At 55.4% G+C, this 26,975-nt stretch overlaps 1 protein-coding gene across 3 annotated transcripts; it reads left to right on the top strand.

Annotated features, from left to right (window-relative positions):
* The first annotated feature begins 1,091 nt into the window (after positions 1–1,091).
* On the top strand, positions 1,092–26,591 carry LOC105489808 (modulator of VRAC current 1). 3 transcript variants are annotated; one of them, XM_071080797.1, is made up of 13 exons: positions 1,094–1,243; positions 1,550–1,608; positions 2,003–2,238; positions 3,781–3,870; positions 6,476–6,529; positions 6,838–6,939; positions 9,327–9,428; positions 10,276–10,347; positions 13,634–13,750; positions 17,490–17,546; positions 19,516–19,638; positions 22,674–22,838; positions 26,124–26,591. In XM_071080797.1, exons 3-13 carry the CDS (start codon positions 2,062–2,064, stop codon positions 26,196–26,198), a joined length of 1,134 nt encoding a protein of 377 aa, XP_070936898.1. In that variant the 5' UTR covers positions 1,094–1,243; positions 1,550–1,608; positions 2,003–2,061; the 3' UTR covers positions 26,199–26,591. The 3 variants fall into 3 exon arrangements, with proteins under 3 accessions (XP_070936900.1, XP_070936898.1, XP_070936899.1); XM_071080799.1 differs by lacking the exon at positions 6,476–6,529 and having other exon boundaries at positions 1,092–1,243; XM_071080798.1 differs by lacking the exons at positions 1,094–1,243; positions 1,550–1,608 and adding an exon at positions 1,638–1,827.
* The last annotated feature ends 384 nt before the right edge of the window (positions 26,592–26,975 follow it).

Below are 26,975 nucleotides of genomic sequence, written 5' to 3'. Positions count from 1 at the left end.
CAGCCAAACCATATCACGGAATAACACCCTATTTGTTTATCCTGTGCACTCCTGTGCCCCCATTGATTGTAAACAGCCTATAGGAAGGATGTCACTTCTCTGTCCACCCCGTAAATGTTTGTTGAATGTTGAATGATGATGGAACGTCAGCAGGCAGAGGGAGGAAGGGCATTTTAGGAGCAAGAATTTGTTGGAAGATCGTATGAAAGAACAGGGCCTGTTCTAGAAACTAGCGTTGCCAACGGTAACATGGGAGCATTTCTCAATGACGACTTATGATCTGGGAAGCTGAGGGGTTTGCTCTGCAACCTCTGGTTCAGGGCAGCCTGTTTGCATTTTTAAGTGGAGAACTTTTGAAAGAAAAAATGTTGAAATCCGATTCACATTTTTTTCAAACAAAAAGAAACACAGGAGGATTCGATCCAGTTGGACTAATTCCCACTAATCCCGTTTATCGCTTTAAAAGACAGAAAAGAAGTTTGGGAGGTTTCTCAATCCATTCAGAATAGTTCTTGACTTCATGGATTATAGTTTGTGAAAATTATTTCTCATCCTTGTTGGATTGAAACGAAGACAACAGAACATTGGCTGCGGTGGCTGGCACGAAATTAACCAACCCTAAAATATCAGTATAGCTTAAACTTTCGTTTATTGCTAACGATTTATCACTGCTGTTTCCCGTGGGGATGTGGTTAAGCAAAGTGTTTTGAGCTGCATTTATGTGTACTTGATACTTACTCGTTTTGATCGAGGTAATTTAGTGGGCATTTTCACTGGGGTGGGGATGCTTGCATGTATAATATTACTAAAAGCTAATAAAAGCTTATTAAAAGCATCTTCCTTGATTGAAACAAAGACAACAGAACATTCCATGGTCTGGAACCTGATGACTTTATTCAAGTTTTAATGTGGGTTCATGGTTTAAGGAGCTGGTTTTTCAGAAACTTTGGTTTCAGCCTTTTTACAATGTGCACAAAGAATCTGCCCCTGTAACTGTCAGGGTGCCAGTGTCTCTGGGCGACACACATTGCTGTGGTTTCTCTCTGCTTGGTGAGCAGAGATAAAGGGGGCAGCGGGACTGGGCCTACCAGCCGTCCAGGCTGCCCACGCAAACCACAGGGCCAAATCTGGAGCAGCCCAAGGGCCACACAGCTAAGCCGAGTGCGAGAATGCTTGTGTGACCTTGTGAAGGCGATTCCCACCGTGTGGCTGTGGGGGATAGAAAAAGTCTGCTTGGAAAGATGTATGAGACCTTTGAGCAAACAGCTATGTTTCAGAAACAGGGCCTGCTCGGAATGTGTATTTGGTGGGATTCTAACCTTAGGGACACTTCTTTCTTCTGAGATACCCGAGGTCTTTGGCGAGTGACACAGGATGGCCCTTCCTTTCCTAGTTGGGTTCTGACAGCTCCCAGGCAGTGGTTTATACAACCAACACGAAACATTTCTAGGATCCACCCGATTCCTCCCCTCATTGATATTCAGGAAGCAGCTCTCCTTCCCCTGCCTTCAGCGCAAGTTTGCTGAGCTTTTGTTTCATTTGTGAATAGTTCTCGCTGGAAGTCCCTCACCCAGAGACCAGCGCTCCCAACTGCCGAGCGGCGGGGAGGTAAGTGCTCAGACATTAAGCTGTTAAGTAGAGGCGTATTTTACAATCTCTTGTTTAGCTACCAATTGGAGCAGTTTAATGTGCTTGAGTCCCCGGCGTGATGGGTTCATGGACGAAGTTGCCCATGGAAGTTGTCAGGTGTTGTTGCACCTGGAGGGCCCACATGGATCAATGAGGCATTTAAAGCATAGAATCTCACCCTGAACCCAGACTATTCAGGTCTGTTTTTCCAGGAAAGTTATTTTTTTCACTTTTAGATTCAAGTGCTCATTTTCTTCTTCAAATTTAGAGTACTTCAGTGTGAACAATATTTCTTCTGTTAAAAAATATTTCTTGGAAACAACTTATTGAAGTTTCTTCAGAGTGGCCAAAACCAATGATAATTTTATTCCAGATAAAGAACTGGTGACACGTGGCTGTACATTCAGCATAGCTGTGGTGTCCCCAAGTGCCATGACCCAGGAGCCATTCAGAGAGGAGCTGGCCTATGACCGGATGCCCACACTGGAGCGGGGCCGGCAAGACCCCGCCAGCTACGCACCAGACACGAAGCCGAGCGACCTGCAGCTGTCGAAGAGACTGCCCCCCTGCTTCAGCCCCAAGACGTGGGTCTTCTCCGTGCTGATGGGGGTGAGTAGCTCTACATCAACACCTTGGAGGGCCACGAGCACCTGGTCCCTCTGGTGATGGACCGCGGCACCCTGGAGCCCCGGGTGGGACAGAAAGAGCAACTCTCAGACTAACCCTGATGCTGCAGAACTCTTGGGTGCTGACGAGCTTGTTTTGCTTGTGTTTTCACAGTTATTTTTATTAATTTATGGGTGTCTGTTGTGCCAGCCTCGAGCTGCTCCAGGCTGTGGTTGAGTCCCACCAGGGCAGGGACAGTCCCGGGACTACCCATGGGCCCCGAGAGCCTCCATGACCCTCGGCTTTGGGGGTCCAGAGTCCTCCGAGGGGTCACCTGCAAAGGTGGGAGGAGGTGTCTCAGGCCCTCAGGTCAGGCCTCAGTGAGAGAACCTCAGGGACCTCCTCCTCCTAGGGAGAGCCGCAGGGGTCGGCTGGGAGGGAGCTGGTGTGTAAAGGAACTGGCCTAGGGTGGACGGGCAGCGCCAGATGTCCGAGGGACTTCCCTGGGGTCCTGGCCATTCCCGGCACCGTCGTGGGCACAGAGATGATTGGCGGAGCCACTTGGGCCTGAGTGTGTGCAGCTGCTCAGAGCCAGGCCGCAGGACAGGCCTCTCTGCAGGCACTCCAGGTTCCGTGCAGCTTGGGCTGAGAATGAGATCCAGGCCGCCTCCCTGTGCCCTCGCCTCCGCCGGCAGCCCCTGCAGCACCCACAGTGGTCCTGTCCACCTCCCATGGCCTGAGCATGCCTCACCAAGACAGGCATCCGCCTCGGAGCTGGGGACAGGCGGCTCCCGGGTGGTGGCGGCCATCTCCGGGCTCTGCCCTCCTCCGCCCGGTGCCCTGGACTTGGTTGCAGCCCCTCCCCTGCCCAGGCCAGGTCCCCTCTGTCCCAGACCTCACTTCCTCTGCCAGGACCCTGGGTCCCAGTGACCTTTGACACTGACTCCCTTCTGTCTCACCCCTGGGGTGCTATGCATGAGAGAGAGCACCCTCCCTGCCTCACCCCTGCGGTGCTGTGCGTGAGAGAGAGACCCCCCTCCACCTCCTGCTAGGGTCTTCCCTGCTCGGGAGCCCCTAGGCCTGGAGCCCGTGCCTGGAGGGATCTTCTTCCAGATCTGGAAATTAGGTTCTGCAGATGGAGGGGGATGGGCAGTTGCTTTCCAGTCTCGCATCTGGACCTGAGTATGGGATCCGGAAGACTCTGTACACACAACATTTTGGGACGGGGGTATTTTGTGGGGAGAGGTGCCATTCCTTGCTCTAAATATTGGCAGATCCCCTTCCTTCTCTCCTCCAGGTAACAGCATGGGGGTCCATGCTCGGACGTGGCTGGGGGAGGCTGGTCCATGTCCTGGGCTGCAGCAGGGCTGCGTCTGTCCTACAGGAGGAGTCCAGGTTGGGCGGGCCCCGGGTGCGGGTGCGGCTGATGCTGGGGGCCGTGGGTGAGTCACCAACACGCAGAGACAGTGAAGTGGAAGCTGAAAGGTCGGTGTCCAGCCGGGGACGGGGTGCGTTGTAACCTGGGCTTCTGTCGCTGTCTTGCAGAGCTGCCTCCTGGTGACCTCAGGGTTTTCGCTGTACCTGGGGAACGTGTTCCCTGCCGAGATGGATTACTTGCGCTGTGCTGCAGGCTCTGTAAGCAGCTTCCTCCAGGTCTCTTCTGGTGCCCGAGCTCGCCGGCACGTGCTCCGGTTTCTTTGCTCTGAGATGTGCAGGTTTCTGTCACCTGTACCTCAGTCAAATCTCCTCATATGGGCCGGGCACGGTGGCTCACGCCTGTCATCCCAGCACCTTGGGGGCGCAGGCAGGCGGATCACCTGAGGTCAGGAGTTTGAGACCAGCCTGACAAACATGGAGAAACCCCATCTCTATAAAAATAGAAAAATTAGCCGGGCGTGGTGGTGCATGCCTGTCGTCCCAGCTACTCGGGAGGCTGAGGCAGGAGAATCACTTGAACCCAGGAGGCAGAGGTTGCGGTGAGCCGAGATCGGGCCACTGAACTCCAGCCTGGCGACAAAAGTGAAACTTCAACTCAAAAAAAAAAAAAAAATCTCTTCATATGACTTTAGTTTCACATAGGATTCATCACCTTTGAGAATCCGACGAAGCAGGTCTGAACCTTGCTCTGCAGATGCCTGTGCAGGGAATTGCATGTTGATTCTGATCCTGCGGCTGCATCTTGCCAAAACTGGCAGCATCTGCCCTCAAGGGGACTGGGACTGAGACCTGCGCCCCACACCCTCCCAAAGCTTCATGCTGTTTTTCTAGAATCTTACACAGTGCCAAGGCTGGTGGGGGCACCCACTGATCCTCAGAGCAAAGGAGGACAGACGACCGCTGACCCCTGGTCCTCTGAGAGCCCCGGCCACTGCCTCTCCAGCGTGCCTGCAGCTAGAGCACAGTGCTGGCCGACCCCTGGGCTCTGGCCCACAACCCGCTGACCCCATGCCCCTCCTGCTTCAGCCAGTTCCGAGCACTCCCCTCCTCTCGCTTCCCCTCCTCTCGCTTCCCCTCCTCTCGCTTCCCCACGCCTGCTGGGTCTCTGGCCCCTGCCCTTTCTCTAGGGACACTGTTGGTGACTGTCCCCAGCAGCGCCCTCCAAAGTCTTAAAAACAAAGTGGACACCCCGTCCTGTGCTGTCCTGGGTCTCTGCTCCCTTAGAACAAAGCTCTTTGGGGCAGGTGACTCGTCCCACTCTGCTGCCCTCTCTGGAAGCTTCTCCGTGGCCTTTGTCCTCACCATGGGAGCCGCCCTTGTCCCAGTGGAGCTGTGGGCTGTGCCCCTTCAGCTTCAGCGGCTGCCAGATATGGGCAAGTGCCCACCCGTGCCCAGCCTTGGCCCCACTTGGCCCTGCCCTGGCCTTTCTTCTCTACCCTGGGCCCTCGTGGCACCTGAGTGGGTGCTGAACTGAGCCTGACTGTCCTGGCCCCAGCTCTGCCCCTCACTCAGGCCCCAACGGGGCTTCTCCTGCCTCCTCACCCAGCACTGCTGTGCTCAGTCCCTCAGATGCCCCTGCCCGCACCCCCGCCTCAGAGCCCGGGGTCCCATGGCTGCGGAAGCAAGGGCCACAGGCCTGGGCTGGCCCGACTCCGCTCACCTCCCTGCCCCTGACTTTCCAACCTCCATCCCTGGCCCTGTACTCCTAGCCTTGGTGTGGCCCTTTGGAGACAAGAAGGCCGAGGGGCTCTGGGACTCCTTTCGGCCTCCCTCACATGCAGAGTCTTGCTCCTTCCTTCGCTCCTTCCTTCCTCTTTTTCTTCCTTCCTTCCTTCCTTCCTTCCTTGATTCCTTTTTTTTTTTTTTTGGATGGAGTCTCGCTCTGTCGCCCAGGTTGGAGTGCAGTGGGGCGATCTCAGCTTACTGTGACCTCCGCCTCCTGGGTTCAAGCAATTCTCCTGCCTTGGCCTCCTGAGTAGCTGGGACTACAGGTGCCCGCCACCAAGCCAGGATAATTTTTTTGTATTTTTAGTAGAGAAGGGGTTTCACTATGTTGGCCAGGCTGGTCTCAAACTCCTGACCTCATGATCCACCTGCCTCTGCTTCCCAAAGTGCTGGGATTGCAGGTGTGAGCCATCACGCCCGGCCTCCTCTTTCTTTTTTTCTTTTCTTTTTTTTTTTTCGAGACAAGGTCTCGCTCTGTCACCGAGGCTGGAGTGCAGGGTGTAATCCCAGCTCACTGCAACCTCGACTTCCTGGGCTCAGGAGATCCTCCCAGCTCAGCCTCCCGAGTAGTTGGGATTAGAGGTGTGAGCCACTGCACTGGCTGATACGTTTTCCTTTTTGGGTGATTTTCAGCAAAGACCAGGTCTTGTGCCTGCATGAGTTACATTCTAGACTTCAAAGCTTATCCAGCTGGAAGAGCCTTCATTCACAAATATCTTTTTAGCACATCAGAAAAATAAAAACTTTTTTCAGAATAAATTATTTTGAAGTACCTGGGGGTTGGGTGCAGTGGCTCACGCCTGTAACCGCAGTGCTTTGGGAAGCCAAGGTGAACAGATCACTTGAGCCCAAAGTTAAGATCAGCTTGGGCAACAGTGAGACCCCATCTCAACAAAAAATTAAAACTGAGAAGTACCTGGGGGCCTTCTAGTCAAGCCAACCCGCTGTGTCACGTGGGCTGGCAACACTGTTTTGCGAATATGATTCGGATCCTTCCGGAAGCGCAAATGTTAGAGTATTTCAGGGTCTCAGTTGCTTGGGTGAGCGGTGGACTCATGGGATTCTGGTTTCATTCCAGTGCATCCCCTCGGCAATTGTGAGCTTCACTGTCTCCAGGAGGAATGCCAATGTGGTGAGTCCAGCTTGCACCCAGCCTCTGCCAGGGAGAAAGCCGGAGGGGCCGACAGTGTGCCCGTGTGTGCCCACACACGGACGTTGTGGCACCGAGAGGGGCCCCTGAGGTTGCCCCCCAGACAGTGAAGCTCCTGCCCAGCTCAGCCTTTGCTGCACGGAGGGGAGAGCAGGCTGAGCACGCAGGACTCCCCACCATTGTGTCCTAATCAGGATAATTTTTAGTTAATGGCCTCAAGTGTGGTTTATCTGTTACCTTTTTTCTTTCGTTATTCAGAGAAGGAAAACCCCTCCTGCCTTGTTTTTCAGATTCCCAACTTTCAGATATTGTTCGTTTCCACATTTGCTGTGACCACTACGTGTTTAATTTGGTTTGGATGCAAACTAATCCTGAACCCATCAGCAATAAATGTAAGTTCACGCGAGCTTCGCGCTGAGGCCTGACACCCACAGCCCCACCCCCACGAATGGTGTCAGCAAATGTTTGTCGAGCTGGAAATAGGTGGTAAATGTTATTCATAGCTCTTGAATTTGACAAACGTTGAGAGTTTTATTTACGCGTCTAAAGAAAATAATTGTCTTTATTGAAGTCTTGTGATTCTGCTGGACAGATTTATTGGTAAACAATGTCTTTTGCAACGATCCTTAAAAATTAACAGTAACGGCCAGGCGTGGTGGCTCAAGCCTGTAATCCCAGCACTTTGGGAGGCCGAGACGGGCGGATCACGAGGTCAGGAGATCGAGACCATCCTGGCTAACACGGTGAAACCCCGTCTCTACTAAAAAATACAAAAAAACTAGTCGGGTATGTTGGCGGGCGCCTGTAGTCCCAGCTACTCGGGAGGCTGAGGCAGGAGAATGGCGTAAACCCGGGAGGCGGAACTTGCAGTGAGCTGAGATCCGGCCACTGAACTCCAGCCTGGGCGATAGAGCGAGACTCCGTCTCAAAAAAAAAAAAAAAATTAACAGTAACATAATACCATGTTTCATCCAATCTGTGTGAGACAATTGTTCTATGAACCTCTAAACAAAAATGGGAAATTGTGGGTGGCAGAGGTTGTGGGAGCCGAAATGGTGCCACTGCACTCCAGCCTGGCAGACAGAGCGAGACACTGTCTCAAAAAACAAACAAAAAAAAGGATAAAAATCTCAAAGGAAACCAGGACCTCATCTGAGATACTGCAAGGAGGGCCTCCTGCTTTGTGTGACATGTGGAATGCACTTTATGATTGGGGAAAGCTGGAGGAGCCTTGAGTATGTCCTGGACACTCTCATTGGGCAGGAAAAAAGAGCAGACACAGGAGAACCCAGTGGGAACACCTACACTGCCTTTTTGTTTTTGTCTCTTTTTTTGAGAAGGAGTCTCGCTCTCTTGCCCAGGCTGGAGTGCAGTGGTGCCATCTCGGCTCACTGTGACCTCCGCCTCTCGGGGTCAAGCAGTTCTCCTGTCTCAGCCTCCCAAGTAGCTGGGATTACAGGCATGTGCCACCATGCCCGGCTAATTTTTGTATTTTTAGTAGAGACAGGGTTTCTCTATGTTGGTCAGGCTGGTCTCGAATTCCCAACCTCAGGTGATTCGCCCACCTCGGCCTCCCAAAGTGCTGGGATCACAGGCGTGCGCCACCGTGCCTAGCTAATTTTTGTATTTTTAGTAGAGAAGGGGTTTCACCATGTTGATCAGGCTGGTTTAGAACTCCTGACCTCAGGCGATCCACCCGCCTTGGTCTCCCAAAGTGCTGGGATCACAAGCGTGAGCCTCCGCGCCTGGTTAATTTTTGTATTTTTAGTAAGAGAAGCCACTGCCCTCCACCTGATGTGTCAGTTTCTACGAAAAGTGTTTCAAGTCCTTCCCCACCACTGCTGGTGCATTTCCATCTTCCTGTGGCTCTGTTAGTTATGACTTCATATATTTCGAGGCTCTGTTTTTAGTTGAATATGGTTCTGCATTCTTTCTTTTTAAAATGTATTTCAAAAATTGTCAGGCCGGGTGTGGTGGCTCACACCTGTAATCCCAGCACTTTGGGAGGCTGAGGTGGGTGGATTACCTGAGGTCAGGAGTTCGAGACCAGCCTGACCATCATGGAGAAACCCCGTCTCTACTAAAAATACAACATTAGCCGGGTGTGCTGGTGGGCACCTGTAATCTCAGCTACTCCGGAGGCTGAGGCAGGAGAATCATTTGAACCTGGGAGGCAGAGGTTGCGGTGAGCCAAGATCGCGCCATTTGCACTCCAGCCTGGGCAACAAAAGCAAAACTCCGTCTCAAAAAAAAATAAAAATAAAAATAAAGATAAAAAATTGTCATATTGTCAGACAGCTACACTGATTTTTTTAAAATGTATGCGTCTATGAATATTAACACACGTATAAATTCATGTGACTGCCAATATGGTCAGGGCCCACAGTAGTTTCATTACCCTCCAAAAAACCTTATGTTCTCAGAGTTTAACAATCATACATGAAGCTGCTCTAAACATTCCAGTGCAGGCTTTCGTGGGAACAAGGAACGTTCAGATTGGGGTCGGTAGACCAGAGCCCAAGGCCAAATCCAGCCCTGGCCTGCGTTTGTACAGCCTTTGAACTAAGCATGGTTTTAAAAACTGAAAGACCCCAAAGACCCATGTGAGACAGAGAGACTGTGTGGCTCACAGTGCCTCACAGCCGGCCCTGGACCGGAAAAGTGGGGACCGTGGCCCAGAGTCCTGCGCAGCCTGCCCAGGAGGTGGCCCCGTGGACGCTGAAGCACAGTGGCGTGAGAAAGGCGGGCCCGGTGCTGAAGCGTGTGTGCCCTTTGGCAGATCAACTTCAACCTTATCCTGCTGCTCCTGCTGGAGCTGCTCATGGCAGCCACGGTGATCATGTCTGCACGGTCCAGCGAGGAGTACTGCAAGAAAAAGAAGGTGGGTGCAGCTTCTGGCCCCACAGGGCAGGGGGTGCAGAGGCGTTGCCCCAGGGTGAGCGAGTTGCACCCCCATCTGCAGAGTGGGTCTCAGCGTCACCTTTGGACCGATCTGGGCTGCTCCAGGGCGTTCCCACGAGACCCCACTCTCCTGGGTCTTAGAAACCCCGGCCAGAAGCAGGTCGGGAGCTGGGTGAGGGGTTGGTGGCCACTGGCTACAGGGAGGTGAGGACAGATGCTGCACCCTTCCCCTCCCACTAAGCCTGACTCAGTCCGGCGCTCGGTGCTCGTCCCGAGGGGATGACCAGGAGACACCACATCTGCTAAAATACCTGTAAACGTGGCCGGGCGCGGTGGCTCAAGCCTGTAATCCCAGCACTTTGGGAGGCCGAGACGGGCGGATCACGAGGTCAGGAGATCGAGACCATCCTGGCTGACACGGTGAAACCCCGTCTCTACTAAAAAATACAAAAACTTAGCCGGGCGAGGTGGCGGGCGCCTGTAGTCCCAGCTACTCAGGAGGCTGAGGCAGGAGAATGGCGTAAACCCAGGAGGCGGAGCTTGCAGTGAGCTGAGATCCAGCCACTGCACTCCAGCCTGGGCGACAGAGCGAGACTCCGTCTCAAAAAAAAAAAAAAAAAAAAAAAAATACCTGTAAACGTGTTTTCGTGTGCAAGGACCATGTGTGCGAATGTTTCCTCAAGCCCAGAGATCCATGGGCGACTCCAAGGTCCTCTCGCGTCTACACCGCAGGCTGACCTGGCCCACTGCTCACGGCGGCCGGATCCAGCAGCAGTGCCAAGTCCCTGTGCCCGTGCGTCCGGGGTGACAGCTCCGTTTCTTTGTAGGGCTCCATGTCTGACGGCACCAACATTCTGGGCGAAGTACCATTTCCTGCTCGGGTCCTGAAATCTTATTCAGTAAGAAAACTTCCCTTTTCTTTCTCTTTTCTCTCGTACTCTGTCGGGGGTGACTGAGGCTGGATTAAATGTCACGTTTCTATTCCGAGTTGGCTAAGAGTTGGCTGTCTAGACTGCAGGGCAGCGTGCGCCTCATGTGTGGAGACTCTAGTCTGTTACTAGTGTCGTTGGTAACAATGTACCTTATCGTGAAAGGTGCTGCTGGTGTTCCCTAAGTTTTAGGGGGGAGTTGGTTATCGCTGTAGGTGTGTCAACACTGCTGTCCCTGAGGAATCATTTTTTTTTTTTTTTTTTTTGAGACGGAGTCTCGCTCTGTCGCCCAGGCTGGAGTGCAGTGGCCGGATCTCAGCTCACTGCAAGCTCCGCCTCCCGGGTTCACGCCATTCTCCGGCCTCAGCCTCCCGAGTAGCTGGGACTACAGGCGCTGCCACCTCGCCCGGCTATTTTTTGTATTTCTTAGTAGAGACGGGGTTTCACCGTGTTAGCCAGGATGGTCTCGATCTCCTGACCTCGTGATCCGCCCATCTCGGCCTCCCAAAGTGCTGGGATTACAGGCTTGAGCCACCGCGCCCGGCCAGGAATCATTATTCTTATTTTTTGAGACGGAGTCTCACTCCGTCAGCCAGGCTGGGATGCAGTGGCACGATCTCAGCTCACTGCCGCCTCTGCCTCCCGGGTTCAAGTGATTCTCCTGCCTCAGCCTCCTGAGGAGCTGGGACTACAGGCGACCGCCACCACACCCGGTTAATTATTCTAATTTTAGTAGATGTGGGGTTTCGACGTTTTGGCCAGGCTGGTCTTGAACTCCTGACCTCAAGTGATCCACCCACCCAGGCCTTCCAAAGTGCTGGGATTACAGGCGTGAGCCACTGCACCCGGCCTCTCTTCTTCTTACTTTCAACTTTTCTTGCCTTATACCTTGGTATAGTTGTTACAAGCAGCACGTAACTGCATTTTGTTCTTTATCTTATGTCATTCTCTCTCCCTAGCCTTTTGAATGTAGCCCATTTCCTTTGAGAGTTATTACTGATAAATTTCTACTTATTTTCACCATCTTTTGAGTTTTCCATTTTCCCCGATTTTGTCTTTTTCCCTCCTTCCCTGCCTTCTTTTGAATTGGCAGAGGCTCCATCCTTCCTTTTCCCTCTAATTTTGGATGGGAGAGCTTTCAGTATCCTTTTGGCAGTTGCCCTTCATACTCGAACGTGCTCCTTGATAAACGGATCATGCGACGTCTGTCCCGCTTGCCTCTGCCTTGGCCTTGTTGTCTAGCGTGTGATGTTTAGTGACATTTTGCCTTTTGACTCTAACAATGGGACAGCCTCCTGTGTGTTTGACTTGGTCCCTGTGCATTTCCCAGGGCCTTTGCTTCCCTTTATTTAGCATTTCAATTCTCTTTTAGGTTCCATTTCTGTTCTGCTTCTTTTTTTTTCTTTTATTTTGAGACGGAGTCCTGCTCTGTTGCCCAGGCTGGAGTGCAGTGGTGCAATCTCAGCTCACTGCAACCTCTGCCTCCTGGGTTCAAGCGATTCCCCCACCTCAGCCTCCTGAGTAGCTGGGACTACAAGCGCCTGCCACCGCACCCAGCTAATTTTTGTATTTTTAATAGAGACAGGGTTTCACCATGCTGGCCAGGCTGGTCTCCATCTCCTGACCTCAGGTGATCTGCCGGCCTCGGCCTCCCACAGTGCTGGAATTACAGGCGTGAGCCATTGTGCCCGGCCCACTCTGCTTCATTCTTTAGAAGTCGGTTTTCTAGAGGCTTCTCCAGTTTGGGCTGGTTCTCCGCATTCCTAAGTGACAATTCACCTGCAGAGAGGTCCAGGTTGACAGTTTCCCCGAGGACGTGTTTATTCCACCGTCTGAGTCTGCGGAGGCCCAGGTGCTGTCCTTTGTGGGCGGTCTCTCTGTTTCCGGAGTTTTCTGCATGGTGGTCATGGTCTCTGTCAGGTGGGAATTCAGCTTCATTTTTTATTTTATTTTATTTTTTTAAGGTGGAGTCTCACTCTGTCACCCAGGCTGGAGTGCAGTGGCATGATCTGGGCTCAGTGCAACCTCTGCCTCCTGGGTTTAAGCGATTGTCCTACCTCAGCCTCCCAAGTAGCTGGGATTACAGGCATGCGCCAACACGCTGGGCTAAGTGTTGTGTTTTTAGTAGAGACAGGGTTTACCATGTTGGCCAGGCTGGCCTCAAACTCCTGACCTCGTGATCTGTCTGCCTCGGCCTCCCAGAGTGCTGGGATTACAAGCGTGAGCCGCCGTGCCTGGCTGGGAATTCAGCTTTCTTTGTGCATCTGGAGTTTTGTGCCTTCTGGATGCGAGGCCTGGCTGCCCAGGTCCTGTCTGGCCCCCAGGCCCCTGCTGGCCGGCTCCTCACGCCTGGCTTTCCTGCCGGCCACAGCTCTGCACGTGCACCTCACAGAGATCCTTCGTGCGAGCAGGCGTTCGGGCGTTGGTTTCTTCCCCAGCCCTCCCTGGGTCTGTCAGTGCTGTTTGCAGCCCTGATGGTGCAGGGCAGATGAGCCCACAGCCAGGGCTTAGGCCACGAGGGTTCTTGGCTTTGTCCAGGAAAGAATTCAAGGGCGAGCTGCTGGTGGCAGACAGCAGCTTTGATTGCAGTGGCAGTTGAGCAGGGCTCCCCAGCCGACAGGGCGCCTCGAGCAGCAGCTCAGACACAGCTCTGCCTCCTATTTATACCCTCTTGTAAGTATATGCTAATTAAGGGACAGATTATGCAGAAATTTCTAGAAAAGGGGTGGTAGCATCCAGGTGGTTGGATCATTGGCACAGAAAGGGGTGGTGGCGTCCAGTGTTGCCGTGGCGATGGCAAACCCACATGGCACGGGTGGGTGGGCGTGTCCTATGGGAAGCTGCTTCTGCCACAGGCCTGTTTTCCCGAGTCCCCTCAGTGGGGTCCAGGGTCTGGGCACCACCGCCTGCCACACTGTGAGGACAGGGAAGGGGGTCTGAGGGTCTTGATTTTCTGCCCTCACCAGTCAGGTCAATATCCTCAGTCTCCGTAGACAAAAGCAGCAGTGGGGGAGACACCCCTTCAGCTATTTTCCTCCAGGAGGGACGTGAAAAGCTGCAGCTGAGGGCAGAGGGGGCTGGGCCAGGTGAGGCTGGGGGTCTGTCCAAATGGGCTCCTCCACGGTTAGAGCCGGGGCCAGCCCACCGCACCCTGCTCCTGGGGGTCCGTGTCTGCACAGTGCATTCTGGGAATCTGGGGGTGTCTCCACTTCCTTGGGGCGGCCCCCATGAGCCGGTGTTGTCCCGTCCCCTCCAGGTCGTCGAGGTAATCGCAGGCATCTCTGCCGTCCTCGGGGGGATCATTGCCCTGAACGTGGATGACTCAGTCTCAGGCCCACACCTCTCAGTGACGTTCTTTTGGATCCTAGTGGCCGTGAGTACCCCCTCTGGCCCGCCCGCCGCCGCTGTGGGCCACGCCGCTCAGATCCTGCGTGGCTGGGCCCCGAGGTCAGTCTTGGTGCACTCAGACAGGGAGGCACCACAGAAGGTCCTTGCCAGACCCCAGTTCAGAAGAACTGGGGAGTTAAGGATTAAATGAGTCAAAGAATTAACTGCTTTTATATTAGTTTGTATGATTATTTTATATTATTTTTCCTGAAAAAAATACCAATTATTTTTATTATTCTAATTTTTTAAACATATGAATGTCAGGCCATAGATGTTCATTATTCTATATAATTTTCTAATATATAATGCATTTATATTACAACATGTCTTTTATACAATGCAGCGTATTTCTGTTATTACTTTATATTAAATGTTACCATAGCAGATGTGTCACACAGCACCTAGCACATGCCACATGCTCAATACATGGGCAGCGTTTTATTTATTTTAATTTATTTTGTTTATTTATTTTTTTTGAGATGGAGTCTCACTCTGCCGCCCAGGCTGGAGTGCAGTGGCGTGATCTCACCTCATTACAACCTCTGCCCCGCCCCAGGTTCAAGCAGTTTGCCCACCTCAGCCTCCTGAGTAGCTGGGATTACAGGTGTGGACCACCATGCCCAGCTAATTTTTTTGTATTTTTGGTAGAGACGGGGTTTTGCCATGTTGGCCAGGCTGGTCTTGAACTCCTGACCTCAAGTGATCTGCCTGCCTCGACCTCCCAAAGTGCCGGGATCACAGGTGTGTTCCCTCAGAACACTGAGTCTAGAGCAACCCCTCCACACGCCAGATCCCTTCAGGGCCTGTGGCCCACCCAGAGCCACCGCCCACCTGCCTCCGGGCGAAACCCCGAGCGGTCCTCGGCACCTTGCCATGTAGTGGCCTGCACACCGGTGTTGACGGCCAGCCCCTGGTTTGTCTCATGCTGTGTGGATTTCTAGATTTTGCCCCTGTTCTCTTATGTACATGAGCAGGAATGGTGAGCACCCAGCATCAGCTACGGGCTCCTCCTGGGCAGCAGGGGGGCTCTTCCTGAAGCTGCCGAGAAGGGGCCCACGTCTGCCCGGGAGCGGTACGGCGGGGCGGACTGCCGAGAAGGGGCCCACACCTGCCCGGGAGCGGTACAGCCGGGCGGACTGCCGAGAAGGGGCCCACGCCTGCCCGGGAGCGGTACGGCCGGGTGGACTGCCGAGAAGGCCCGTACGTGCTGGGTGTACACATCCCATTGGTGGCAGCTGTGGCTCAGCTCCCTGTGGGGGTCAGTAGGCTTAGAGCAATGCCCCCAGGGCACCAGTGCCCGACCTAGTGGGCTGCTGAGGCGCTCAGAGCCGGAAAGAGACCCAGGCAGGGCCGAGCTGGGATGGAGCCACAGCCCTGGAAGGGGCAGGACCAGGGCCGGCTGCCGAGACACAGAACTCACGTGGGTGCCCACCCAAGCGGGTCTGTACAGAGAGAATGACGCCTGCAGGTGTGCACATCTGACCCTGGGGTCTGACATGCAGGGATTACATCCGGAAGCTAAGGGAGGATGGAGACCATGTACCTGCAAAAAGTTGAGAATGAAAGGCACTCACGGCACCCCCTTCCCTGCCCCTGCAGTCAGCCCTCATCACAGGGCCCCTCCCGCCCCGCAGACCCCTCCTGCCCCGGGGGCTGCTCTGCTCTCCCCAGAGCACCCCACACCCATCAGGTGCTGCCTCCTGGGTATCCCTAAATCCACCCACACTCCCAATCCTCTTTTCAGGGCAGGAGCAGCCCAGGAGACCCCAGGAGGAGGGGAGGGCACTGAGGTGCACGTGATGGGGGAACCAGCTCCGCCTGCCTGAGTCTGCCCTGGGTGTGGCAGAGGGGCCCAGGGCCTGCACCAGGTGCCGGGGGCTGGAGTTGGGGGCTGGGCTGCAGGTCCAGACCGTTCCAGGGCAGGGCCCTTGACTGAACTGCCCCAGCCCTTATGGCTGAGCTTCCTGGCCCTCTAGGGCAGGGGTCGGAGTGACCGTGCTGGGTAAACAGGGAAACTCCCGCCCTCCTGTGGCTCACTGGGGCCTTGAATAGGCCGCCCTGAAGCCACCATCCCTTCCTGTGCCCTCACTGCTGCTTACAGGTAGAAGGCCCTTTCAGAAGCACCAAGCCCAGGAGACACCCCTGTACTGACACCTCAGCCTCCCTGGCCAGGGCCACACCCCCCTCTGCAGACGGCTTGAGGCCTTTGCACCAGCAGCCCCTCAGCTCCCCAGTCTTCCCCTCGCTGCCCAGGCTCCCCTGCTCGGAGCCTGTCTCTGTCCTGCCCACCCTCTCACCTGGCTGAGGCAGCCCTCTCCCCAGCAGGCCGGGCTGGGGTGCTGGCACCTGGACGCCTTCGGGGGGATGAAGAGGACGAAGATCATGCGTCCTCCCTCTGCCCACATTATGTGGAACTAAGGCAGGCTCCTCACAATAAGTGAGAAAAGGGCATTTCTTGGTTATAAAAAGGAAGAGGCATCCATCCAACAGAGGAACCCGCAGATCCCCCTAACCCAGTGAGTCAAGTCAGCATCATCAGGAAGGGGCAGTCCACACCCTGGGGCACTGCAGAGGCCCTCCGAGGCTCCCCAAGGCTCATCGTGAAGAAATCCTGTCCCACACGGAGGCCCGACCGCAGCTGACGGGCTGCGGTCCCCAGAAGCGTCCGGGTAATGGAGGTGACAGAGGCTGAGGGACTCCCCGATTAACAGAGACCCACAAGGAGACTATGAGCACAATGGCGACTGAATCTGGATCAGGAAGAAACAAACAAACAGTTCTAGAAAGAACATGATCAGGGCCGGGTGCGGTGGCTCACACCTGTAATCCCAGCACTTTGGGAGGCCAAGGCGGGTGGATCACAAGGTCGGGAGTTCGAGACCAGCCTGGCCAACAAGGCGAAACCCTGTCTCTACTAAAAATACAAAAATTAGCCGGGCGTGGTGGCGGGCGCCTATATCCCAGCTACTCAGGAGGCTTGAACCTGGGAGGCGGAGGTTGAAGGGAATTGAGATCGCGCCACTACACTCCAGCCTGGGTGACAGAGCAAGACTCTGTCTTGAAAGGAAAGAAAGAAAGAAAGAAGGAAAGAAGGAAAGAAGGAAAGAAGGAAAGAAAGAAAGAAAGAAAGAAAGAAAGAAAGAAAGAAAGAAAGAAAGAAAGAAAGAAAGAAAGAAAGAAAGAAAGAGAAAGAAAGAAAGAGAAGAAAGAAAAATTTAAAAATTTAAAAAAAGAACATGCTGAGGACAAGTGGAAGAATCTGGGCATGGACCACATCGGCCCCACATGCAGTCTCTCGGGCGTGGTGCTGCTTTGGGTGTGTGCACGAGTGCCCTGGGCTCAGCCAGCACACTCGGGTGTTCAGGCGTCAGGCTGTCTGGGACAGCTGGAGAGAGCACAGATGTGACTGTCAAGGACTGGTGATTTTGGGGCCTCAGATGCCTCAGATGACCACTGCACTGCTCTGGCAGCTCTTCTACAGGCTTACAATTTTAAACCAATGGTTGAGGAACAGAGAGCACACAAAACCTCTGAGAGGCTACCCCTGCTTCCCTGCGGACCCGTCCCTGCCCCAGCTGCACCCTTGGGCACCGCCACACCCCCCCAGCGCAAACCCTGCACCAGCCAGGCAGCCTGGATGGAGGGGTCACTGGTGGGAGAGCACGTTTGGAATTTGACTTCTTGGACTATTTCCCCTAAAATCTTTCCCTTTTCCTTTCTCCTAGTGCTTTCCAAGTGCCATTGCCAGTCACGTGACAGCAGAGTGTCCCAGCAAGTGTCTGGTAGGTGAACCCCTCACCCCAGGTGCCAGGGCCCGGCCCCGCCCTCCCTTGGTGCCATGTGACCAGGCTCCAGCCCCAGACTGTAGGGACCCAGCTGCAGGGCCTGTGGGCTGAGGAAGGTGGAGGTTGTGGGAGGCGGAGGCTGGCCCGCCCAGCAGGGACTGTTCCCAGGGACAGGCAGACCTGAGCAAGGCGGTGTAGACTCTGGAAGCGCTCTCCATGCCTAACCACAGAAGGAGACCAGTGCCTGAGCATCATCTGCACCTCCTAAGGCTGGTCGATTTCATTATTATTATTTTTTTTTTTTTGAGACACAGTCTTGCTCTTGTCCCTAGGCTAGAGTGCAATGGCACAATCTTGGCCCACTGCAACCTCCGCCTCCTGGGTTCAAGCGATTCTCTTGCCTCAGCCTCTTGAGTAGCTGGGATTATAGGTGCCTGCCACCTCGCCCGGCTAATTTTTGTATTTTTAGTAGGGACGGGTTTTCACCATGTTGGCCAGGCTGGTCTCGAACTCCTGACCTCAGGTGATCCACCTGCCTCGACCTCCCAAAGTGCTGGGATTATAGGCGTGAGCCACCGCGCCCGGCCAAAACTGCCACAAACTGGCAACGGTGGGATACGGACTGGCCGATTATTAATGACTGCTGCCAAAACGTGGACCCTGAGTGCTTTGCAAGGTGACTGCCCGTGCTTGGCATGAGTGAAGGCTGTCTCTGAGACTTGACGGGTCAAACAGGAATTTGGGCTGGGTTAAAAGGGCAGGACAGACTTCAGAACAGTGAAGGAGGTGACCCATGCCAAAGGGTTATTTTTTCAAGCATGGAGAATTGCAGGTAAATGTTTTTTGTTTCTTGGTTTTGTTTGTTTGAGACAGTCTTGCTCTGTCACCTAGGCTGGAGTGCAGTGGTGTCATCTCAGCTCATTGTAACCTCTGTCTCCTGGGTTCAAGTTTTCTCCTGCCTCAGCCTCCCAAGCAGCTGGGACTACAGGCATGTGCCACCATGCCCGGTTAGTTTTTGTATTTTTGGTAGAGATGGGGCTTTTGCCATGTTGGCCAGGCTGATCTCGAACTAGTGACCTCAGGTGATCTGCCCTCCTTGGCCTCCCAAAGTGCTGGGATTACAGACGTGAGCCACCATGCCTAGGTAGTAAATATTTAAAAACTCGTGGCACTGTGCTTTGAATGAAAAGGCAGGCTGGTCATGCCTGTAATCCCAGAACTTTGGGAGGCCAAGGTGGGTGGATCACAAGGTCAGGAGTTCGAGACCAGCCTGACAATATGGTGAAACCCTGTCTCTACTAAAAATACAAAACAATTAGCCGGGTGTGGTGGCGCATGCCTGTAATCCCAGCTACTCGGGAGGCCGAGGCAGGAGAATTGTTTGAACCCAGGAGGCAGCGGTTGCAGTGAGCAGAGATTGTGCCACTGCACTCCTGCCTGGGCTACAGAGCGAGACTGCATCTCAGAAAAGAAAGAAAGGCAGGCTGGGCGTGGTGACTCACGCCTGTGATCACAGCACTTTGGGAGGCTGAGGTGGGCGGATCACCTGAGGTCAGGAGTTTGAAACCAGCCTGACCAACATGGCAAAACCCCGTCTCTACTAAAAATACAAAAGTTAGCGGGGCGTGGTGGCGGGCGCCTGTAATCCCAGCTACTTGGGAGGCTGAGGCAGGAGAATTGCTTGAACCTCGGAGGCAGAGGTTGCGGTGAGCCGAGATCACGCCACTGCACTCCAGCCTGGGTGACAGAGTGAGACTCCGTCTCAAAAAAAAAAAAAAAAAAAAAAAAGGAAAAGAAAAAGAAAAAGAAAAAAGAAAAGGCAGAGGTTTCAGCAGGAGCCATGCTGGGAACCAGCTTGGGACTAGGCCCCTGAGCACCCGGCCACGCCCCCCTGTGCCCTGGCCACGCCCCCTGTCCTGGGCTCCCGGGCTCCGGCCCTGGCCCTGCAACCCGCGCTTTTTTCCAGGTGGAGGTGCTGATAGCCATAAGCAGCCTCACGTCTCCGCTGCTGTTCACAGCCTCTGGATATCTGTCATTCAGCGTCATGAGAATCGTGGAGATGTTTAAAGATTACCCGCCAGCCATAAAAGTGAGTTGTGTTTTATTTCGGGGCGCTCCAGACATGCAGTGCTCTGCGTGTTGGCCTGGCCCTTGCTGGCTTTGCCTAGGACTCTGTGGGCCCCGGCTTCAGGGGCAGCTCCAGGTGGGGCCTCCTCCACTGTTCCTGGGCAGCGGTGATTGCGCTGCCCACCGCCAGCCTGGCCCCAGGGCCTCGGGGCCTCAATTCCGCCCTGGATCTGGGGCCACCACCTGCTTCACAGGGACCTGGGACCCCTCTGTCCCTGAGCCCATTTTAGAATCTGTCCTGAGTTTGTTGGACACGTTTTTTGGATTTGCACCAGAACTGCATTGAGTTTAATGGGTGAATTTAAGGAGAATTCAAAGTCCCGTGACTTTGAGCTGGCCCAGTAGGAGCTTATCTCCAACACGACTTTCAAGGCTTAGGCACGTGTAGCTACATATATTTCTTGGATACCTGGTGTGTTTCTTTGTTTGTTTGTTCTTGTTTCCAATATAAGTGGTTTTGCCACCCAAATCATTAGAAGACCTGTATTCAAGCTGTTTGCTCCAGGTCAACATGATTGTGCCGATGGGGGATGGAGTCACTGATGGATGGGGGAATGGAGTCACCATCTGATGGGGGATGGAGTCACTATCTAATGGGGGATGGAGTCACCGTCTGATGGGAGATGGAGTCACTGATGGATGGAGTCACCGTCTGATGGGAGATGGAGTCACTGATGGATGGAGTCACCGTCTGATGGGAGATGGAGTCACTGATGGATGGAGTCACTGTCTGATGGGGGATGGAGTCACCGTCTGATGGGAGATGGAGTCACTGATGGATGGAGTCACCGTCTGATGGGAGATGGAGTCACTGATGGATGGAGTCACTGTCTGATGGGGGATGGAGTCACCGTCTGATGGGAGATGGAGTCACTGATGGATGGAGTCACTGTCTGATGGGGGATGGAGTCACTGCCTGATGCAGGATGGAATCACTGGGGGGATGGAGTCACCGTCCGATGGGGTATGGAGTCATCGTCCGATGGGAGATGGAGTCACCGTCCGATGGGGGATGGAGTCACCGTCTGATGGAAGATGGAGTCACCGTCTGACTGTCCGATGGGGGATGGAGTCACCGTCTGACTGTCCGATGGGGGATGGAGTCACCGTCTGACTGTCTGATGGGGGATGGAGTCACCGTCTGACTGTCTGATGGGGGATGGAGTCACCGTCTGACTGTCTGATGGGGGATGGAGTCACCGTCTGACTGTCTGATGGGGGATAGTGTCCTCAGCCTCCCACAGGTGCTGGGATTACAGATGTGAGCTACAACGGCCTGGCCTGGGGTTTTTTCTTGACTTCTCTTATGTTTGCTTCCCCCACTCCTACTCCAAATATTTTGTTTCCTGTGACATTTAATATATCTGCTACTTCACGTTGTCTTACAATATGCATATAATTGTTCACGATTACGAGAGAGGATATTACCACCCAGGGCCATCTCCTGAGTGAGCCTGAGGCTTCCATTTTGCATTCTGCTAGGAGGGGACAGCCACACGCCAGCGAAGTCGGCCCCTTTCTGTGTGGGGTTATCTTTTGGGTTTGATGCCCCATTAAGTTTAATGGCCTCTGGTTGTATTCCATTTTAGGGCTTGGTGCTTTTTTCAAAATGACATTTTTTGAATATATAAAATATTTATGTGGTTCAAAAGCCAAACTCTAACAGATGAGCTCAGAGAAGCTATGGTCTCATGCCCGACTGACCTGCTTCTCTTATGGGCAACCAGATGATAATTTTCTTTCCTTTCTTACAAAATAGCGTGTACACTAGAATCACAATTACTATTCTGTACCTTGCTGCTTTTTTTTTTTTTTTTTTTTTTTTAAGCAGAGTCTCACGCTGTCGCCCAGGCTGGAGTGCAGTGGCACAGTCTTGGCTCACTGCAACTTCTGCCTCCCGGGTTCAAGTGATTCTCCTGCCTCAGCCTCTGGAGCATCTGGGATTACAGGCATGTGCCACCACGCCCGGCTAATTTTTGTATTTTTAGCAGAGATAGGGTTTCAGCATGTTGGCCAGACTGGTCTCGAACTCCTGACCTTAAGTGATACGCTTGCCTCGCCTTCCCAAAGTGCTGGGATTACAGGCGTGAGCCACCGTGCTCAGCCATGTACCTCACTTTTTAATTATGTATTTATTTATTTTATTTTTCAGAGACTGGGTCTCACTCTGTTGCCAGGGCTGGTCTTGAACTCCTGGGCTCAAGCAATCCGCCCACCTTGGCCTCCCAAAGTGCTGGGATGAGAGGCTCCTGCCACTGTGCCCGGCCCCTTGCTTGTTTTTTTAAACTTAATAATTTATCCTGGTGTTTCCTTGATACCCGAGGGGGTCAGAGCTCTTCTGAATTCCTTCATCACTCCGGCATGTAGCTGCTTTGTTTTTCCTGGGCCGACACTGGAAAGCTATCCACGGGCACAGAGGGTTTGGGTGCTCTGTGGTCACTCTCTGGCTCCCTGCATCCTTGGTCGCTCCCTCCATCCTCTTCCCTGCCAAGCTCACCACGCTGCCTCCTGCCTCTTCCTTCCCAGCAGCGGGGGCTCAGGGGTGAAGCTGTTGGGGGCCTGTGCCCCCACCCCCCAGGATGGCTGCCCCCTCTCTCCTCTGCTCAGAATCCTGCTGTCACGGAATGGTCAGCGCTTCTGCCTCCTGCAGACGGTCTTGCTGGCTCCAGGACTGAGCCTTGTGGGTGTTGGGGCAGGAGGGGTGGAGCGACTTGACCACTAGCAGCCAGCACTGTCCACAGGGCCTGGCAGTGTTTCGGTCACTTTGATTCCTGTCTGTTGAACACAAGCTGATGGAATTTAAGGCAGAATTGACCTCATTAATTGAGCTAGAATGATTATCATCAGGTTGTTGAAATAACAGTGCGTTTGGGTTACTGCGGCTCCAACTCGAGCCTGGCACCTGCTCTTTGCGAAGGCTGCGGGCACGAGGGAGCTTTGGTCTCCTGGGCTGGAGGGCGGCTGGGCCACCCTGCTCACTCCTCCTTCTACCTGCAGCCATCCTACGACGTGCTGCTGCTGCTGCTGCTGCTGGTGCTCCTGCTGCAGGCCGGCCTCAACACGGGCACCGCCATCCAGTGTGTGCGCTTCAAGGTCAGCGCAAGGCTGCAGGGCGCGTCCTGGGACACCCAGAGCGGCCCGCAGGAGCGCCTGGCTGGGGAGGTGAGTGGCCTGCAGGGGGAGGGGGCACTGGGGAGGTGAGTGGTCCACAGGGGTGCCCAGCTGGGGAGGTGAGTGGCCTGCAGGGGGAGGGGGCACTGGGGAGGTGAGTGGTCCACAGGAGCGCCTGCTGGGGAGGTGAGAGGCCTGCGGTGGGGGCACCTGTCCTGGTGAGGGCCTCCAAGGGCCACACACCACGACCCTCGAAGGCTCCTTGTGCCACTTTGTATTTTTAAAAACGCCCCAGAAAAACCCCGAAGAAATAAAATGTCTTTTTCTTTTTCTTTTTTCCTTTTTTGAGAAGGCGTCTCGCTCTGTCACCCAGGCTAGAGTGCAGTGGCACGATCTCGGCTCACCGCAACCTCCGCCTCCCGGGTTCAAGCGATTCTCCTGCCTCAGCCTCCCAAGTAGCTGGGACTACAGGCATGTGCCACCACGTCCAGCTAATTTTCCTATTTTTAGTAGAGACGGGGTTTCACTATGTTGGTTAGACTGATCTCGAACTCCTGACCTCGTGATCCGCCCGCCTCGGCCTCCTAAAGTGCTGGAATTACAGGCGTGAGTCACCGCGCCCTGCCGTAAAATGTCTTTTAAAAATACAAACACAAAGCCTAGGTAAGCCCAGACCCACCCCTGGGAAATATTCTGGACTTAATGCTTTCAGATTTGCTCTCAGAGACACAGAAGAGGGCTTTGTGGGGGCTCCGGCAGGTCATGGTTTCCTCCCCTGGCCTCTGGTGGGGACACAGTTCTGCAGGGAAGGCACTGCCCACCCAGCCTGGCACGTGGGGCTCCGTGGAGCTGGGGTGTCAACAACTTCTGGCTGTCACGGCCTGAACAATGTTCCCCTGGGCCCTGCCTACTGTCTCGCTGCCCCCTCAACTGAAAGGCGGAGGCTCAGCGTCTTCCCCACACTGAGCTACAGGTCCTGGCGGTGCTCCCCTGGGCAAACCTGCCCGCTGACCCTCAGGTGTAGTGACCACGAGGATGGTCAGCTTGATGCCCAAACACCCGGGTGGCCACTCAGCACGGCTCTGAGTCCTGCCCACCTCCAGGCCACCCTCTCAGCACGGCTCTGAGTCCTGCCCCACCTCCAGGCCACCCTCTCAGGGGGGCTCTGAGTCCTGCCCCACCTCCAGGCCACCCTCTCAGGGGGGCTGTGAGTCCTGCCCCACCTCCAGGCCACCCTCTCAGCGCGGCTCTGAGTCCTGCCCCACCTCCAGGCCACCCTCTCAGCACGGCTCTGAGTCCTGCCCCACCTCCAGGCCACCCTCTCAGGGGGGCTCTGAGTCCTGCCCCACCTCCAGGCCACCCTCTCAGGGGGGCTGTGAGTCCTGCCCCACCTCCAGGCCACCCTCTCAGCGCGGCTCTGAGTCCTGCCCCACCTCCAGGCCACCCTCTCAGGGGGGCTCTGAGTCCTGCCCCACCTCCAGGCCACCCTCTCAGGGGGGCTCTGAGTCCTGCCCCACCTCCAGGCCACCCTCTCAGGGGGGCTGTGAGTCCTGCCCCACCTCCAGGCCACCCTCTCAGCAGGGCTCTGAGTCCTGCCCCACCTCCAGGCCACCCTCTCAGCAGGGCTCTGAGTCCTGCTCCACCTCCAGGCCACCCTCTCAGCACGGCTCTGAGTCCTGCCCCACCTCCAGGCCACCCTCTCAGCGAGGCTCTGAGTCCTGCCCCACCTCCAGGCCACCCTCTCAGGGGGGCTCTGAGTCCTGCCCCACCTCCAGGCCACCCTCTCAGCAGGGCTCTGAGTCCTGCCCCACCTCCAGGCCACCCTCTCAGGGGGGCTGTGAGTCCTGCCCCACCTCCAGGCCACCCTCTCAGCAGGGCTCTGAGTCCTGCTCCACCTCTAGGCCACCCTCTCAGCAGGGCTCTGAGTCCTGCCCCACCTCCAGGCCACCCTCTCAGCAGGGCTCTGAGTCCTGCTCCACCTCTAGGCCACCCTCTCAGGGGGGCTGTGAGTCCTGCCCCACCTCCAGGCCACCCTCTCAGGGGGGCTCTGAGTCCTGCCCCACCTCCAGGCCACCCTCTCAGGGGGGCTCTGAGTCCTGCCCCACCTCCAGGCCACCCTCTCAGGGGGGCTGTGAGTCCTGCCCCACCTCCAGGCCACCCTCTCAGCAGGGCTCTGAGTCCTGCCCCACCTCCAGGCCACCCTCTCAGCACGGCTCTGAGTCCTGCCCCACCTCCAGGCCACCCTCTCAGCGAGGCTCTGAGTCCTGCCCCACCTCCAGGCCACCCTCTCAGGGGGGCTCTGAGTCCTGCTCCACCTCCAGGCCACCCTCTCAGGGGAGCTGTGAGTCCTGCCCCACCTCCAGGCCACCCTCTCAGCAGGGCTCTGAGTCCTGCTCCACCTCCAGGCCACCCTCTCAGCAGGGCTCTGAGTCCTGCCCCACCTCCAGGCCACCCTGGGCGGACTGGCCGCTGCTCTTGCCCTGCATACCCTGCTCTCCTGTGTCCGGCACACCACCGGCCTCAGAGTCTTGGTGCAGAGCCTCCAGTGCCCGCTAAGTCCTGGAAGACGCCCTCTTGCCCTTGGCTCGTTTCTCAGCTGACCCAGTCGCCCTCACCCTCCCCCCCCCCCCCGACATTCCCTTCACCTGCCTCCTCAGCTGCTTTGCTGCTGTTTTGCCTGGCTGTGGTCAATCTTCCTGCTAGGACGGCAGTCCCTGGGCCTGAAATGAGACCCACCTGGGTTTCTGTCATGACTAGCAAGGCCCAGAGTTGGATGCATGAGGTGCTCTCCCCAGATCCCAGAACTGCTCATCCCGGGGCTCAGGGTGGGCGGCCGGGACCCAGGGTGGACGGCCGGGGCGCAGGGTGGGCGGCTGGGGCTCAGGGTGGGTGGCTGGGGCTCAGGATGAACGGCTGGGGCTCAGGTAGTCAGCTGGGGCTGGCGCTGTCCTCCCTTGTGCCTGGAGGCATCTGGTCACCTCTGCCTTAAGTGTTTTCTTCCTCGGCCGTCAGGCACATGTCCACCCTTGGGAGGCCTCTCCCGCCCCCCGCCCCGGAGCCAGGGCAAGGGACTGAGTGAAGGGCTGCTCCATCCCAGGCTCCGTAGACACCGCATGTGTGGGGACGCGGGCGTTGCTGGGACAGTGAGGGAGTAAAGGCCTTTGTCTCTTTCCATAGAGGCCCAGGGGTTAGTTCCCCCACTTCCTTCACATTCAAAGAAAACTTCTGAAGTTAAAAGAATGCTGGCTGCTTGCTGCCTGTGGCCGAGTGGCGTGTCCAGCTTCCCGCCGCACAGGTGGTCCTGGTGAAGTAACACCTTTCCTGTCTCGGTCGCAGGTGGCCAGGAGCCCCCTGAAGGAGTTTGACAAGGAGAAAGCCTGGAGAGCCGTCGTGGTGCAGATGGCCCAGTGACCCCTGGACGCAGAAACTGGGTGGCAGTGCCCAGCCTGGCCCCAAGCACGGAAACGCACAACCCCTAATCACCCGAGCTACTGCTTCTAACACCTCTTTTCCCCCGTGTGAGGGCAGACCAGGCTGTAGTGGGGTTTTCACTTCCTAGGGTAGTTTAATTTTAAAATAGGCCAATGTTGGCTAGTCTGTGTTTCAGTCAGATCAGTCAGTGCCAAGGGCTCCCGTGTCCTAACAGCAGGAGCATGGCCGCAGCTTCCCGGGCCGAGGAAGGGCCCCCTGGTTCCGCCTCTGAGAGCCCCACCGCTGAGCAGGCCCCAGCTCCGCGTCCTGCCTCTCTCATGGCCTGGGCTGGAGTGGGCTCTCTGGACCTGACCGGGGTCAGACTGTGGGTCCTTGCGTCTCCTGCCCCCTCTGACCCGGCTTCTTCCTTCCACTCTTTGGGTCTATCCTGGGTGCTCAGTCAGCCCAGTGGGATCTTACCTACTTCCCTGCAAGGTGCACCTGCCCCAGGCTCAGCCTGCCCAGCGGCTCTTCCTGGACAGTGAGAACAAGGCTGGGCACCTCTGTCCTGGCCCGGGAGCCGTGGGGGCCCCTCCTCCAGAGCCCAGGTGCAAGTGACACGGGCTGCCACTGCTCTCCCAGGTGAAATCCACACCGGTCCACACCGGGTCGCCTGCCTTGTCTTCCTACATAGACCCAGTCATTCTAGAGGAATCCGCCGCCACAGTGGCTGGCCCACGTCCCAGGCACTGCCCACATCCTGGGCACTGTCATGCC

This window comes from Macaca nemestrina, chromosome 15, assembly GCF_043159975.1.
Source record: "Macaca nemestrina isolate mMacNem1 chromosome 15, mMacNem.hap1, whole genome shotgun sequence".
NCBI lineage: Eukaryota > Metazoa > Chordata > Mammalia > Primates > Cercopithecidae > Macaca > Macaca nemestrina.
The sequence above is the reverse complement of the archived record's forward strand: the minus strand, read 5'-3'. Positions and strand labels throughout refer to the sequence as shown.